Source organism: Pseudoliparis swirei, chromosome 6 (assembly GCF_029220125.1).
Source record: "Pseudoliparis swirei isolate HS2019 ecotype Mariana Trench chromosome 6, NWPU_hadal_v1, whole genome shotgun sequence".
In the NCBI taxonomy this organism is placed as follows: Eukaryota; Metazoa; Chordata; class Actinopteri; order Perciformes; family Liparidae; genus Pseudoliparis; species Pseudoliparis swirei.
The window spans coordinates 27702075-27718017 of NC_079393.1; the positions used below are offsets into that span (position 1 = coordinate 27702075).

The window sequence follows — 15943 nt, forward strand, 5'->3', positions numbered from 1 at the left end:
GCAGAACAGAGGAGACGAGCTGTCAACAAGACCGCCATGTTCCCGAACCAGAACCAAACTAAACCCGAAACCCTGAACCTTGAACCCGAAACCCTGAACCCTTAAACCCTGAACGCTAAGCCCTGAATCCTAAACCTTAAACCCGAAACCCTGAACCCTGAAGCCTAATCCCTAAACCCTAAACCCTGAACCGTGAACCCTGAACCCTAAACCCTGAAACCTCAACCCTGAACCCTAAACCCTGAATCCTAAACCCTAAGCCCTGAGCCCTGAATCCTAAACCCTAAGCCCTGAACCCTGAACCCTGAACCCTAAGCCCTAAGCCCTGAGCCCTGAATCCTAAACCCTAAGCCCTGAACCCTGAACCCTGAACCCTAAACCCTCAACCCTAAACCATGAACCCTAAACCCTAAGCCCTGAACCCTGAACCCTAAACCCTCAACCCTAAACCATGAACCCTAAACCCTAAACCCTGAACCCTGAACCCTAAACCATGAACCCTAAACCCTAAGCCCTGAACCCTAAACCCTGAACCCTAAACCATGAACCCTAAACCCTGAACCCTAAACCATGAACCCTGAACCCTGAGCCCTAAATCCTGAACCCTAAACCATGAACCCTAAACCCTGAACCCTAAACCATGAACTCTGAACCCTAAACCCTGAACCTTAAACCCTGAACCCTGAGCCCTAAACCCTGAACCCTAAACCATGAACCCTAAACCCTAAACCCTAAACCCTGAGCCCTGAGCCCTGAGCCCAAGGGGAGGCAGAAGCAACCCCGTGGCCAGTGAGGGTTCAGTCTGGGCGGGTGGAGGTCATGCTCCTGTGCTTCTGTCTTTCCACAGCTAGTCTTACGGACCGCTGGACCGGCCTCATATTCATTGTGCTCATTTATGAACAAACGCTCAAGGCCTTCTCCTATAGTCTGGGCGATGTAGGCGTTTGGTCAAAGCGTTCTTTATTAACAACAGACGCCGTTAGCCGCAGCAGCTCATCGCCATGTAATCTGTTACGTTAGCTTACATCTTACATGCGTAGAGGACAGAGCCGCACACCGTCACGGCTTTGGACTTCTCTTCTGGCTAATTAAATTAGAAGGAAGAGTCGTGGCCCCGCTGTTGACTTTGTGACGTGATGATTTCACCCTCTAACTCTGCCCCCCCCCCCCCCCCCTCACGTGGCATTCGCACGATGCGTTCAGGGGTCGCCCGCTTCGCCGTAGAAATGTTAATCACGGTGTCATTTCCCAAGAGGAACACACACACCGGGTTTCTCCTCTGCTGACACACAATTAATAGACAGACATATGGAGTCAATTTGGCTGCGATCCCTCTGTGACACACACACACCACACACACACACACACACACACACACACACAGTGAGCAGGAGGGCCTCTGGGAGCAGCTCAGCAGCTTTCACTTTAAATCACCTCATTCACATGAACCTGACTTCAATTAACTTTCTCTTTAACCGTGTACCGTTGTTTTCTCTACGTCGAGCAGCATAATAATATTCATAATAATAATAATATTAATAATAATAATAATAATATTCATAATAATAATAATATTCATAATAATAATAATAATAATATTCATAATAATAATAATAATATTCATAAGAGTATTATTAATGTTCATAATAATATTAATAACAATAATAGCAATAATTATAATATTCATAATAATAATAATATTTATAATATTATTATAAATTTCCTAATAATGTTAATAATAATAATAATAATTGTTTTGAATGACATCATTTTGTTAAAAGAAACTGCCGCACATGCAAATATCGAGAAATTAACCGGACTGGGAATAATTCACTCAGCTGGTCTTGTTACAGCAACCGGTCTACAGGCTCTCTCGTACATGTATACACACACACACGCACGCACACACACACACACATGTACACACACACACATGCACGGATCGCCGAGAGTTCGATGCCCACTTTCATTCCAATCAATGTGCTTCACGCTGATGATCTTAGCGGATGGATATTGGTGTCGACCTCAGTGACCTCAGTGGCTCCGTTCTCACGATCTGATATTTTAATTGATTAGAAGTTAAAAGCCGACGATGGTGATAATGATGATGATGATGATGATGATGTAAGCGCTCAACATCTAAACCTAAGGAACGCAACCGGGTCAGAACTCGCCAAGCAGCGCCATCAACAGAGAGGAAGTACAGTGTGGAGGGGCACGCACACACACACACACACATACACAGAGACACACAGACACACAAACATGCACACACACACAGGAACACGGTCACACACAAACACACACACGCACACACACCGAGAGAAGTAGTACACACACCTTCACTGCAGACAGCATGGACCTCTTGTCCCGCAGTGAGAAAGAAGAGATGAGTTCAAGTTCACGATCAGTTATCACAACGACATTCAAGTTACCACGAGGAACTCTCATTGGCTGAGGGCCTTTGGAGGACTCTGGGTCTGTGCAGCTGGGTCTGTCCAGGTGGGTCTGGGTCTGTCCAGGTGGGTCTATCCAGCTGGGTCTGTCCAGCTGGGTCTGTCCAGGTGGGTCTGGGTCTGTCCAGGTGGGTCTGTCCAGGTGGGTCTGGGTCTGTCCAGATGGGTCTGTCCAGGTCTGGGTCTGTCCAGCTGGGTCTGTCCAGGTTGGTCTGGGTCTGTCCAGGTGGGTCTATCCAGCTGGGTCTGTCCAGCTGGGTCTAGGTCTCTATAATTTGAGATGGCTTTATAACCAATTAAAAAGTTCCTTGCAGTAACTTTAGGACACGCCCACTTATCAGAGTGATTGGTGGAAGTGCTGCGTCGGTTTTACACCAATCAATGAAGGATGAATCCAGGTTGCGACAAACCGGCCTTTAAGACGCGAGATGGGACGAACCAAGGGAACAGAGATGAATAGTAAGTCTGCATACATGCTGAGAGAATAAATGTAAAATTAAAAAACATCTATCGATACACGAACAGGAAACATGAAGAACAGATGCAGGTGAAACTCACTGTTTTGCATCATGGAGGCCACACCAGTCTCCCAGCTTGTTTGGCTCCGGAAATCTGCAGAGAGAGAGAGAGAGAGAGAGAGAGAGAGAGAGAGAGAGAGAGAGAGAGAGAGAGAACCCATGGTGAAGGTGTTACGGAATACGGAGGAGGAGGAGGAGAGGGAGCATCCTCTTCCTCCTCCACAGGTGGATTCTAGAAACACACCAAAAGGCGCCGAGCCGCTCTGTCATTGGTCCATATGAATATATGAGCCAATAGCTCTACTGGATGTGTCTTATTGTCTGATTTCTTTAAGATATATTGTTTATCTTTTGGTTACAACACTGACTGGATATCCTCACAACCCCGTTTCCGAATAAATTACATATTTATTAGCCCAGTTTAGGGTGTGTGGTTTCAAACTGTTTGACATGTGTGTGATGCTGTCAATTGAAATAAAATAAAACAGCAACAAAATGTAATGTGTGGCCCCTCCCCTTTGAGGCCATCCACAGACTGCTTTGACATATTAGTGATAAACGACAAACTCAAAGGTAATACACAACGAAAGACTGTAGATTGGACTTTCAACGCGGATGACAATATATATGATTTTTGGTGTTGTCCTCTATAGAAGAAATGATGGGAGCGTGTTTTGAAAAATCATTCTGAGATTATGTTTGAGGGCGAAAGTCAAAACATTTTGAGCTAATAGAAATCCAGATCACTCCTGCTTCTGACTTTTAGAACAGACGGACTCAATCTCTAGAATCCCACGGCCCGAAATGCACCAGAAATACACAAGATAATTATGAATTATTGGGGAATGCTATATTTCATCCTATTTCATCCAACTGTCTGGTTTCTCTTGTTTACTTCACTTTATAATTACTCACTGTGACAAACATTAACTAATAATACATAATCAATGTTTCAAGACGAATGACAAGAGCATTGTTTATTTTACTAATTGTCTCCATATGTGTTCATATTATTGGTGAATTAACATTAACATATTACGTAGTTGCTTTCATTCTGAACAATTGGAAAACATAAATAAAATAAAAACACATTTGCCAGACATAAAAAAGAAGGACATCAGAGTCACTACTACCTGAGATTGAAATTGAATAATAACCTAATAATAATAATAATAATAATAATAATGATAATAATAATAATAGTAAAATGAACCTAATAATGAAAATAATAATAATTGTAATAATAATAATAATAATAATAACAATAATAATATTGTGTGCATTACTCTGAATGATTTCAGATGATAACCGTTTGTGACGTTGGGGCAAAGTCCCTGCTCCATACTCGCGCGCACGCGCACGCGGAGGCCGTGTGAAGACGACCACGCTGACCAGTTGAAAACTACCTCGTCGCCATTCTCGCTCGCGCAGAGAGCAGCACGTGACGTTCACGCTCCGAACCCAAAGAAAAGCCTCGAAGGTTCGGCTTAAGAAGAAGAAAAGCTCCCGGACAAGAGCTTCAAAGCGGGCCGACTCCTCTGGAGCTCCCGTCATTAACAACCTGCATAATGAACGCGCACACACACGCACACACACGCGCGCGCGAGCACGCGCAGGCCGGCTATATAGGCACCTCGTCCCCGCCTGTAACTCGGCGCCTTTTTCTCCCCGTGAAAGGAGACAAAGAGCCGGGGGAGCGGAGCCGCGGCCCGGCTCGGTGGAGACCCGGGCCGCCTTTGTGTCGCCGCCGCTGGCGGGTTTCTGGTTGTTTTTTTGTGATTTTTTTTTTTTGGTGTCGCTGCCTCGTTAGTTGCAGCTCGTTAAAAAAAAAAAATCACAAAACCGCCGCGGGGAGCCCAATTTGAGCAGCACAGCGAACATAAAGGAGTTTCTGTCGGACGCGACGGGACCAGATAAAAGTTTCATTCAGCCGCATTGAGCGGCGCGAGGGGCCGCACAGAGCCGGCGGAGGCGCGAGGGGCCGCGGCCAGCACCGCGCCGAGGGCCCGGGAGTTATCACACCACACGCTCACAATAACTACACACAACAAATAATAATAATGATAAATATAATGATATTGTATTCCAACTTTGTGTAAGTGTATCTCTGATAATAGGCCAAAAGGCCTGCGTGTACAAATACACTCCAGATTATTTAACTGGAATTTGTAAAACATTTATTTTGTAATATTCAATAAAACTGTATTTCTTCCGATCAAAAGGAAAAAAAAGTGTTTGACATCTAAAGTCAGTCTTATAAAATAAAACAATACCATTTTTCCTGGACAAATAAAGTCCTATTTAACTGAATATAAATCTCTTTTATGTGTTTGTGTTTGGTATATTTCAGAATGTTTACATGTTTGCGTCAATAAGAGATGCACCACATTAAGTTCCTGACAACTTGTGTTGCGACTTCATGAACTTTATTTTCATAAAAATTTTAAATGAAAAATACAATTAAAAACGAGCTGACAGCTGCTCGTGAATTAGATTCACTTCAGAAAATGGACAATTTCGAAAGATGATTTCTATAAAGAGTCTGCGTTCAGATAACATGGCATATTGGTCACGTGATCACAACCCCCCCTGTGTAATTACGTATTTCATATCATGTATCACGTCAGTGCCCGTGGTGAAATGTATTCTGTAATCGGACTTTAAAAAAACTCAAAGAGCCTGAATATCTTTTTATAATAATTAAAAAAAGAAAGCCAACACATTTTTTTGTATATGCGCGTGATGACACGTGCACGCGCTCGTGGCGGAGGCCGCTGCGCTGACTGCAACTCCGGGGCTCAGGTGCACCATCGGCACATACATGGAGGCAGCGCGCTCCCGTCCCACGCACGCACACACACACGCGCACACACTCACGCACACACACACACATGTTCCAGATTCACATGTTGGATTAATTCACTTCCGACCTAATTAATCATGCAGTTAATTGAATTCGATTTCATTAAGACGTTAATTAACCGCTGACTTAATTAGATCATCAATTAAAATGCACTTTATCGTCTTGTATTTGGGATTTTTTTTAAAGCTCCCCCATCTCCAAACAGCATGTACTGTGGGCATATTACACGGTTATTCATATTTATACTGGTACTAAGGAATTTAGAACGTGATTCCAACTCGTAGCTCCATGTTTTCCGTCTTTCCTCCGTGAGAGTCGGGTGTAAACATTGCGGCCCTCGAGCCTCCATGAAGTCACTCAAATCAAAAGGAGGTTTGGATGTCTGAGACTATGTGAGCTGATACAGTCTGTTTGTAAAGTATTCATTTAAACAATATTTTGTATACGCCTTTTTTTTTTAGGTTACAACCAAAATTACAAAAGATTCGATGATCGTTACAAGCTACAAATAAATGAATGAGTTGCACTTTGACCCTTTGGTGTTCGGGTCAGATAGAGCTACACACGTGAGAGTAGAACAGAGTCGAGTTTAACAAGACTGTTTATCAACTGATTTCATGGCAAAATAGGAAAAAAATTATTTTTTATTATATTTATTTATTTACCAATGGCATTGCCTGTTAATCCCCATTTCAGTGAGCTCAATGTAAAGTTCGCTCGAGAGCAGGTTATTACAATGTAGTGACCTAATATTATCAACACAGCTCCACAGCACACTGTGCAAATAAAATACATCAATACATTACAAAGGGATCCGATTTGTAAAAACTTTTGGTTTGATTTCGGAAAAAAAATCTATTTAGTTTATGTCAAATCATTGTACATATGTGTATAATAAACGAGAGCTGATGTAAATTAGATGACATGACATCTTCGAGGCCTCTATGAAGAAAAGGTGAACTAAATTTCGTAAAACAGGAGATCTATGGGATGCAAATGCAATAACATATAGAAATGCGCAATATCCCAACAGTGTATTGCCAACTTGCTCGACACTGATGTCTGGAGTAATGCACGCCGTGTTGGAAATAAACGACGACTTCAAACGGCTCACGTGGACACGCACGCGCCCGCACTTTCCTCCTCTTTCTCACCCCGTCGTCCCGCCGTCAGCCGGTCTGCTGTCATCACGCGACCTGACGCTCCGATCAGTCCACACGCGGGACTGTGTTTGTTTGTTTGTTTGTTTGTTTGTTAAGAACCCGAACCGGAAGCAGCCGGACTCCCGGTGTCTCTCCGGGGCTGCCGGACCCCGCGAGCCAGACGGCACGAGGCAATACAGATGTGGTCTTGATAGTCAACGCTCCAGCTGTTAGACGTCGTTAACCGTCACTCCTGTCTCTCTCTCGGTGCTCATCTGAATATCTGAATGGTTGGTTCACCAAAGAGCCGGAGGACACCATCAAGCCCCTGAAACACTCGTCTCCTCTTTTCCTGCTCATCGTTGTAATATTTACATTTCTAAACCGTTTTCTCTTTTTTCTTTTTCTTTTTTACTTCTTTCATTTTTTCGTCCTCAACGTCGAGACAACACACATCCACCGCTTTGCTTTCTTTCTCATCTTCATCTCGTTCTCATCCGCTAAATAAACTTTGTAAAAAAGTCCATCCTCAAGACTGATGGAGAGAGAGAGAGGAGAGAGAGGGGGGGGGGGGGAGAGAGAGAGAATAGAGAGAGAGAGAGCTTACCTTTCTGTGGCATGCTGTAGAGAAGTAAAGTTTTTGCTCGTTTAGTTTTCCAACAGCTCCTTTCTTCTATTCTTTCCTCCAATTAGTTTCTCCTTGACTGAGGAGACAAGTGCAGAGAGAGACAGAGCTGCTCCTCTGAGGAGGAGGAGGGAGGAGAGAGGGAGGAGAGAGGGAGGGAGGGCGGGCGAGTGGGAGGGCCGAGAGGCTGCCTGAGCGAAAGAGGATGAGGAGAGAGAGAGAGAGAGAGAGGGAGAGAGAGAAGGGGAGGGGATGAAGGGTTTGAGCCAGTGTGCTGAGCGCTGAGAGTTTGTTCATGAGAGAGAGAGAGGTGTGTGTGTGTGTGTGTGTGTGATCACTCTCCCACACTTGATCCCTCGCTCTGCTTCAGTTCACCGTACTTTACTGGGATGATGTTAACTCTCAGGTAACACAATACATAACATCATGAAAGATAAAGCTGTGGCAACTTTTGGCGAAATCACTTATAGTGAAATGTGGTCAAACTTTATCCTGGTGGAGGAACCGAGAGAACAGAGAACATGTCGGGACACAGGAGCAGGTCGCTCGGCCCCGTTTTGGTTCTCCTGAATGCTTTTACAAGAGTCCACCTCCGAAGGAAAACAACCAATCAAACTGCAAGTGATACAAAACGAGTACAAAGAGACACAGGGCAGCTTCAAATGGACTCAAAGTGACTACAAACAGATTCAAAACGACTACAAAGAGATTCAAAACGACAACAAAGAAACTCAAAACGACTACAATGAGATTCAAAATGACTACAAGAGATTCAAAACGACAATAATGAGATTTAAAACGACTACAAAGAGGTTCAAAAAGACTACAATGAAACTCAACTATTACAAATAGACTCAAAATGATCATAAAGAGACCAAAAAAATACTATTAATTAAAACTTTATTACATTCCAGTTGCAACAACTAGCTACTCAGTCCATTTGCTGTAAACATTTTAAGCTGCAGTCACTATAGAGACTCTAAATGACGACAATAAGACACAAAACAACTACAAAGAGACTCTAAACAACAACAATAAGACACAAAACAACTACAAAGAGACTCTAAATGACGACAATAAGACACAAAACAACTACAAAGAGACTCTAAACAACAACAATAAGACACAAAACAACTACAAAGAGACTCTAAACAACAACAATAAGACACAAAACAACTACAAAGAGACTCTAAATGACGACAATAAGACACAAAACAACTACAAAGAGACTCTAAACAATGACAATAAGACACAAAACGACTACAAAGAGAATATAATTGACCACACAGACTGATCAGCTGTGTAGTCGTGCACAATATAAAAGTACAACACAACTTTACGGTTATTTAGTAGAATTCTAACCGCTCCTCAGCGACAACACAACGTCTTAATATTCACACACAGCTCTCAAAAGAGACATTATTCCTCCTTGGTGTTTGTTTTTAAAATGTACTAAAACAATTACAATGAAAAATACTTATAACTACCTGATTTGGAAACTATGCCAATAAGAATCACATACAATTAATAAACTACGAAAGAATAAAATGTAATAATAAAAAAAATGTAATAAAGACATATCCTTGTTATTTTCACACAGAGGAAACATTACAGAACAATAATTACGTTAAAAAACTACGAAAATAAAAATGGCAATACACATTCTCAAAGCACTAAACTGTGATATACAGGTATATATACATATATATAGATATATAGATATATATATGAATAGATATACATGTATATATATGTAGATGTATAGATATGTAATCACAATCTTTTACTCTTTGTCGTTTTGTTGCCTGAACCAAACTAAATATTTTAGGATAAACATCTTCAGGTTTATTTCTGAAAGGCTGTGTGTGTGTGTGTGTGTGTGTGTACGTGTGTGTGTGTGTGTGTGTGTGTGTGTGTGTGTGTGTGTGTGTGTGTGTGTGTGTGTGTGTGTGTGTGTGTGTGTGTGTGTGTGTGTGCGTCCGTGCTGACGCTTTGAAGAGTTCTTGAAGAGGCCTTGAAGCAGCGGTTCGAGTCCGGCCCTCTCCTCTCTCCTCTCTCCTCTCTCCTCTCTCCTCTCTCCTCTCTCCTCTCTCCCCTCTCCCCTCTCCTCTCTCCTCTCCTCTCTCTCTCCCCTCTCCTCTTCCCTCTCTCCTCTCTCTCCTCCTCTCCTCTCTCATCTCTCCTCCTCTCCTCCTCTCCTCTATGGTCTCTTTCCGTCAAATGCCCAAAATAAGAAATTATGAATACAATTTAATCATTATTTATTGATGGGTACTTTGTTTTTGTTTTGTACAATCCAAGATATTTATTAGCAATAAAAAGATGAATCACACCATTGTGTTAAAAAAAATGGAATGAGCGCCAAAAAAGGTTTAGGTTTAGGGATATAACTAAATAGAACAAATGTATTGTCAGAGTGTTTATGCTCGTAAAGCAATGTTACAATGAGAATTTTATGAAAATCCCACAATATCAATCTTTTGGATTAATCGACTAAAGAAGTTGTCGAAACGCTCCACTTTTAACTTCACATCAGAATAATTTACTCCACATTTAACTAACTTTCAAAAATAAAAGGTTTCCCTGTCTTCTCTATGAAGCTGACAGATTAATAATACCTGCTGCCTGTTCACGCTCATACTAATCACATATTTCACCTTGATGTTTCATGACAACACAGTGAGCCCTAGAAATAGACTTCATGTGATGTTTTTATATAGCATGAGTACACGCACAAGCCTTTGCTCTCATTTAAATAACGGGATTCAAACTTACTTTTTGTCACGTTGTAGGATAAGCTCTCTAACGTTCCACCACATAATGCATGATTTATTTATTTATTTGTTATTTGTTATTTATTCATGATTAATGATGAATGACAAATGAATTATTATTTATTATTTATTATTAAAATTCATTATTTAATTTTTTTATTTATTATTTATTATTATTTTCAGTTCATTCATCTATTTATTAATTATTTATTATGCATTATTTATTCTATTCTATTCATTATTTATTATTTATTATTTTCAGTTTATTCATCTATTTCTTTATTTTTTATTTTCAGTTCATTCATTCAATTCAATTCAGTTTATTTGTATAGCCCAATTTCACAAATTACAAATTTGTCTCGGAGTGCTTTACAATCTGTACACATAGACATCCCTGCCCCAAAACCTCACATCGGACCAGGAAAAACTCCCAAATAACCCTTCAGGGGGAAAAAAAGGGAAGAAACCTTCAGGAGAGAACAGAGGAGGATCCCTCTCCAGGATGGACAGATGCAATAGATGTAATGTGTACAGAAGGACAGATCTATTCATCATCTATTTATTAATTATGTATTATGCATTATTTATTCTATTCTATTTATTATTTATTATTTTCAGTTTATTCATCTATTTCTTTATTTTTTATTTTCAGTTTATTCATCTATTTATTTATTATTTATTATGTATTATAAACTATTTATTATTTATTAATTTCAGTGTATTCATCTATTTATTTATTATTTATTTATGTATTTATTTATTTATTATTTATGTATTTATTTATTTATTCATTTATTATTGTTATTTATTGTATATTAATCATTTCTGATCATACATAAAACAATTATTACAATAATACACCACTAGCTGTGTTTTAATTCACAACGTTGTGTTTAAATCTGCGGCTGTGCGTCCGTATGTGAGTTGGGAATTCGAACGGCGTAGAGACCAATCAAAGCTCTTCAACTCGACTCGTCATCATTCACTCATTCACACAATGATGGGAGGAGCTACCCTGCAAGGTGCCGCCTGCCCATCAAGACTCTAATTATGTGACAATAGATGGCTTAAGTTTGATTTTGGTATCAAAATATAATTTTGCTCCCGCATGACTTACCGGCGGCTACCACTAGAGGGCTTTGTCGTGTTGCTGCACTTGCTGAAGCGACTTGATTCCTTCTGTCATTCGTCTCCACGCTCCTTAATTTCACATCTCATTTGCATATGCCACGGGGTCGGCCCTGCAGTTTAATTCAACCCGGAGCGGCGGCGTTGGAAGCATTAATATAATTGGACGTTGTGAGCGTGTTCATATTTTAGCCGGTTCACATTTCAGACGTGGTCGCCTGTCTCCGGGCGGAGAAGGAGGATGAAGGGGTGGAGGATAATGTATGATCAGATGCCGCTGACCTGCGCATTAAACTCCTGTCCTGTGTCTTCTATTAGCCTTATTAATGTTTTTAAATTCACGTCTGTAACCGGGTGATATCTCCTCCATCCCCTCCTCCACTCTTCCTCCATCATTCCTCCCCTCTGTCCATCCATCTTGGCTCTGGACCGGTCCTCTCATCCGGGTCTGTAACGCAGGGACATCTTGCTATCCCGTATTCCTGCTTCAAAGCACAAATACTGCACAGTACATTAAAAACAGGTTTTAAAAAAGCCAACGATTGAATAAATAAAAGTCTTCTTTGTTGTGGTTTTCTTGTTTAAATGTGTTCCTTTGTTTGTTATTCTATTTGTCTTCTGGGTCTTTATTGAGCATATATTATAACAAGAAAAGAAAGGGACGCGAGGGAAGACGTTACATTAATATTCAATAAAAGTGGATATTGTAATAATAAGCCTGTAATGCAATAAACTTAACAAAATACAAATAAAAAGACACATAAAAGAGAGTTAAAGCACACCTGAAATGGCATTAACCAATGAATGTGCAGCGTTGCTCAGTCACACTGTGTGACTACAGGACAGTGATAAGTTATCACGTTGCATCATCAATCACAAGTCTGTACGCCAACGCTTATTTAGAAAGCACTTCTTTGTAATACCACACTTCTTTTATGAAAGGTCATTTAAATGCACTTCAAAGCTGTCAAGAGAATAGAAAATAAAAAAGAGTAAACAGTAAAAGTGTTGACATTAAGTCTGAGTCTTGACCTCTTGACCTCTTGACCTCTGGTTCTGTGGTTCTTAACGTCACTGCCTGAAGCTGAGCTCGGACAACACAGAACCACGGCCTCAGTGTTGTTGTTTATTCCACTGGAGAACATTCCGGTCCATCTCGTCGTTGATTGGTTCAATCCGATAACTCATGACGGATGAGTTGGACCGAGAGGAACCTTCAGGTCCTCAGAGGGCTTTACAGTCTGAACACGGACCACATCCCTGACCTTTGACCTCACATCGGATCAGGGAACTTTACCACAAAAAACAGAATAGAAAACCCTTTCTGGGGGAAACGGGTGAAGAACCCGTCAGGAGGAGCAATGCACCACGTTGATGATGATATGGCTCCACACGCACCAACGGCGTCATCGAGGGCCCGTGCCACCTGACGTGTGTCTCGTGGGGGGGGGGGGTCATCGGTAGAGGTCCTCTTCATCTCTGCAGACGAAGAGGAGATTAATTCACTTTGTGACGGGCGGCGGCGGCTTGACTCCGGCTCACGGCGACGCTCTGCTCCCTGTGGCCCCGCCCCCCTGCTCATCCCATCACTTCCTCTCCTCTTTGTCCTCCTCCCTATGTCCTCCCCCCCCCCCCCCCCACCTTCCTCCACCTCCGCGTGCTCCCCGTCCTCCTCCTCGTGTCTCAGGAGCTGACAGCTCGCGGTAATTACAGGTAATCATCTAAATGGAGAGTAATTACCTGGAGGGGGGGAGGGGCCTAAGTTTGTCTTTACAATATTGTGAGTCGGAGCCCTTGACTTGCTTTTGTAAGTCCTTAACCCAGCAGCACACACACACACACACCTACACACATACACACACACACATACACGCACACACACACACCTACACACATACACACACACCTACACACATACACACACACACGCACAAACACCAAACACACACACCTACACACATACACGCACACACCTACACACACACAAACTACACACACACACCTACACAAACACACACACACACACACACAGACACCTACACTAACAGACACACAAACACATGCACATTCCCACACAGACACCTTCACAAACACATTTACACTCACACTCACACACCTACACACACAACTACACAAACACACACACACCCCTACACACACACACTCGATTGTGTCACTCCAGGAACACAACCTTTCCCTTTCGTTGATTCACTGATTATTGTGCAATACCCTGGAAGGTAGTTATAATTATAAATAAGATATCCAGATGAGAGACGGGGTCACTCAATGAGATACCTGCTCCTTTCTCCAAACTCCTGGCCAATGACCTTTGACCTGGTCAAATGGAGACTGAAGACTTTCCTCTTGATGGTCTGATCGTGAGACCTGAACCAGCTTCACCTGGTCCAGGCCTAGAGATGCTGAGAGGCTGAGAGGCTGAGGGGGACGCTAGGATACACTGAGCTCCTCTCTCCTCTCCTCTCTCCTTATGGACGCTTAGGATACACTGAGCTCCTCTCTCCTCTCCTCTCTCCTTATGGACGCTTAGGATACACTGAGCCCTCTCTCTCCTCTCTCCTTATGGACGCTTAGGATACACTGAGCACCTCTCTCCTCTCCTCTCTCCTTATGGACGCTTAGGATACACTGAGCACCTCTCTCCTCTCCTCTCTCCTTATGGACGCTTAGGATACACTGAGCACCTCTCCTCTCCTCTCTCCTTATGGACGCTTAGGATACACTGAGCACCTCTCTCCTCTCCTCTCTCCTTATGGACGCTTAGGATACACTGAGCTCCTCTCACCTCTCCTCTCTCCTTATGGACGCTTAGGATACACTGAGCTCCTCTCTCCTCTCCTCTCTCCTTATGGACATTTAGGATACACTGAGCACCTCTCTCCTCTCTCCTTATGGACGCTTAGGATACACTGAGCTCCTCTCTCCTTATGGACGTTTAGGATACACTGAGCTCCTCTCTCCTCTCCTCTCTCCTTATGGACGCTTAGGATACACTGAGCACCTCTCTCCTCTCCTCTCTCCTTATGGACGTTTAGGATACACTGAGCACCTCTCTCCTTATGGACGCTTAGGATACACTGAGCTCCTCTCTCCTCTCCTCTCTCCTTATGGACGCTTAGGATACACTGAGCTCCTCTCTCCTTATGGACGTTTAGGATACACTGAGCTCCTCTCTCCTCTCCTCTCTCCTTATGGACGCTTAGGATACACTGAGCACCTCTCTCCTCTCCTCTCTCCTTATGGACGTTTAGGATACACTGAGCACCTCTCGCCTTATGGACGCTTAGGATACACTGAGCTCCTCTCTCCTCTCCTCTCTCCTTATGGACGTTTAGGATACACTGAGCACCTCTCTCTTCTCTCTCCTTATGGATGAATTTTCATCTCTCCATCACACATTACTAACTCAGCTTCCTCTCCAGAATCTTTGTGAATTTCAATATGTATAGCTGTCACCCAGCCCCACATGTGATATATATGTAGTAGTGCTTCATGCTGTGCTGTCCAGGGTTCATGTCTTACAGTCTGAAGAATATATTGTCATATTAACAATCATTCATATGAAATATAAGCCTCATCCAATCAGACTGACCCAGAAAAGTAATTTGATTATTGGTGGCCCATCTTTAAAAAAATATAGACAGGCATGCAATCACCCAGTAAATTCCTAATATAATTAATGTGATAATAGTGCCATATGAACTCTGACATTTTGGGGGGAATGACTTTAGATGAGTGGTTAGCCAATATGATCCTTCAGGTGTGACATCATGACTTTAGATGAGTGGTTAGCCAATAGGATCCTTCAGGTGACCTCATGACTTTAGGTGAGATGTTAGCCAATCGGATCCTTCAGGTGGACGTCATGCTACCAAAGATCAGAAAGAAAGTAAGACCTATGAAGTGTTGCGCAACGTAAAAAACACTGTCAGACAAACAAAGTGGGCAATGAACTGCTTCACCAACTGGTGAAGAAAAACCAGTAGACCTGAAGACCAGAACCAGAGAAGATATGAATGAAATACTGTGGTGATTGCACTGTGCGCAATATAAAGGGTGACCACTCTGGGTCAGCAGCTGCAATGTAAAGGGTGCCCACTAGGGGTCAGCAGTTGCAATGTAAAGGGTGCCCACTAGGGGCAGCAGTTGCAATATAAAGGGTGCCCACTAGGGGTCAGCAGCTGCAATGTAAAGGGTGCCCACTAGGGGTCAGCAGTTGCAATGTAAAGGGTGCCCACTAGGGGGTCAGCAGTACGTCTGCACTTTGAGTCGGGGCTGGTGTTTGATGAAGCGCGTTCACGTCCGCAAATAATGTTTTTGTTGGCGTTGTAAAACCCGTAGACGTCCGGGACACGACAAAACAAAATTTCGGTAAAATTGGAAAGATACTCACAGCTTCGGACTTCCCGTGTGTTTGTC

The 15943-nt window shown here is 42.6% G+C and overlaps 1 protein-coding gene across 1 annotated transcript in view; it reads right to left on the minus strand.

Moving 5' to 3' along the window:
• Positions 1 to 7631, minus strand: part of LOC130194829 (paired box protein Pax-6-like) — a 28353-nt gene extending 20722 nt beyond the window's left edge. Inside the window, exons 1-2 of the mRNA XM_056416018.1 lie at positions 7587 to 7631; positions 3015 to 3068 (exon numbers count right to left, since the gene is read on the minus strand). Of these exons, the coding sequence (XP_056271993.1) occupies positions 3015 to 3068; positions 7587 to 7599 (67 nt within the window). The 5' untranslated portion in view covers positions 7600 to 7631. The remainder of the gene's footprint in view (positions 1 to 3014; positions 3069 to 7586) is intronic.
• Between the last annotated feature and the right edge of the window lie 8312 nt (positions 7632 to 15943).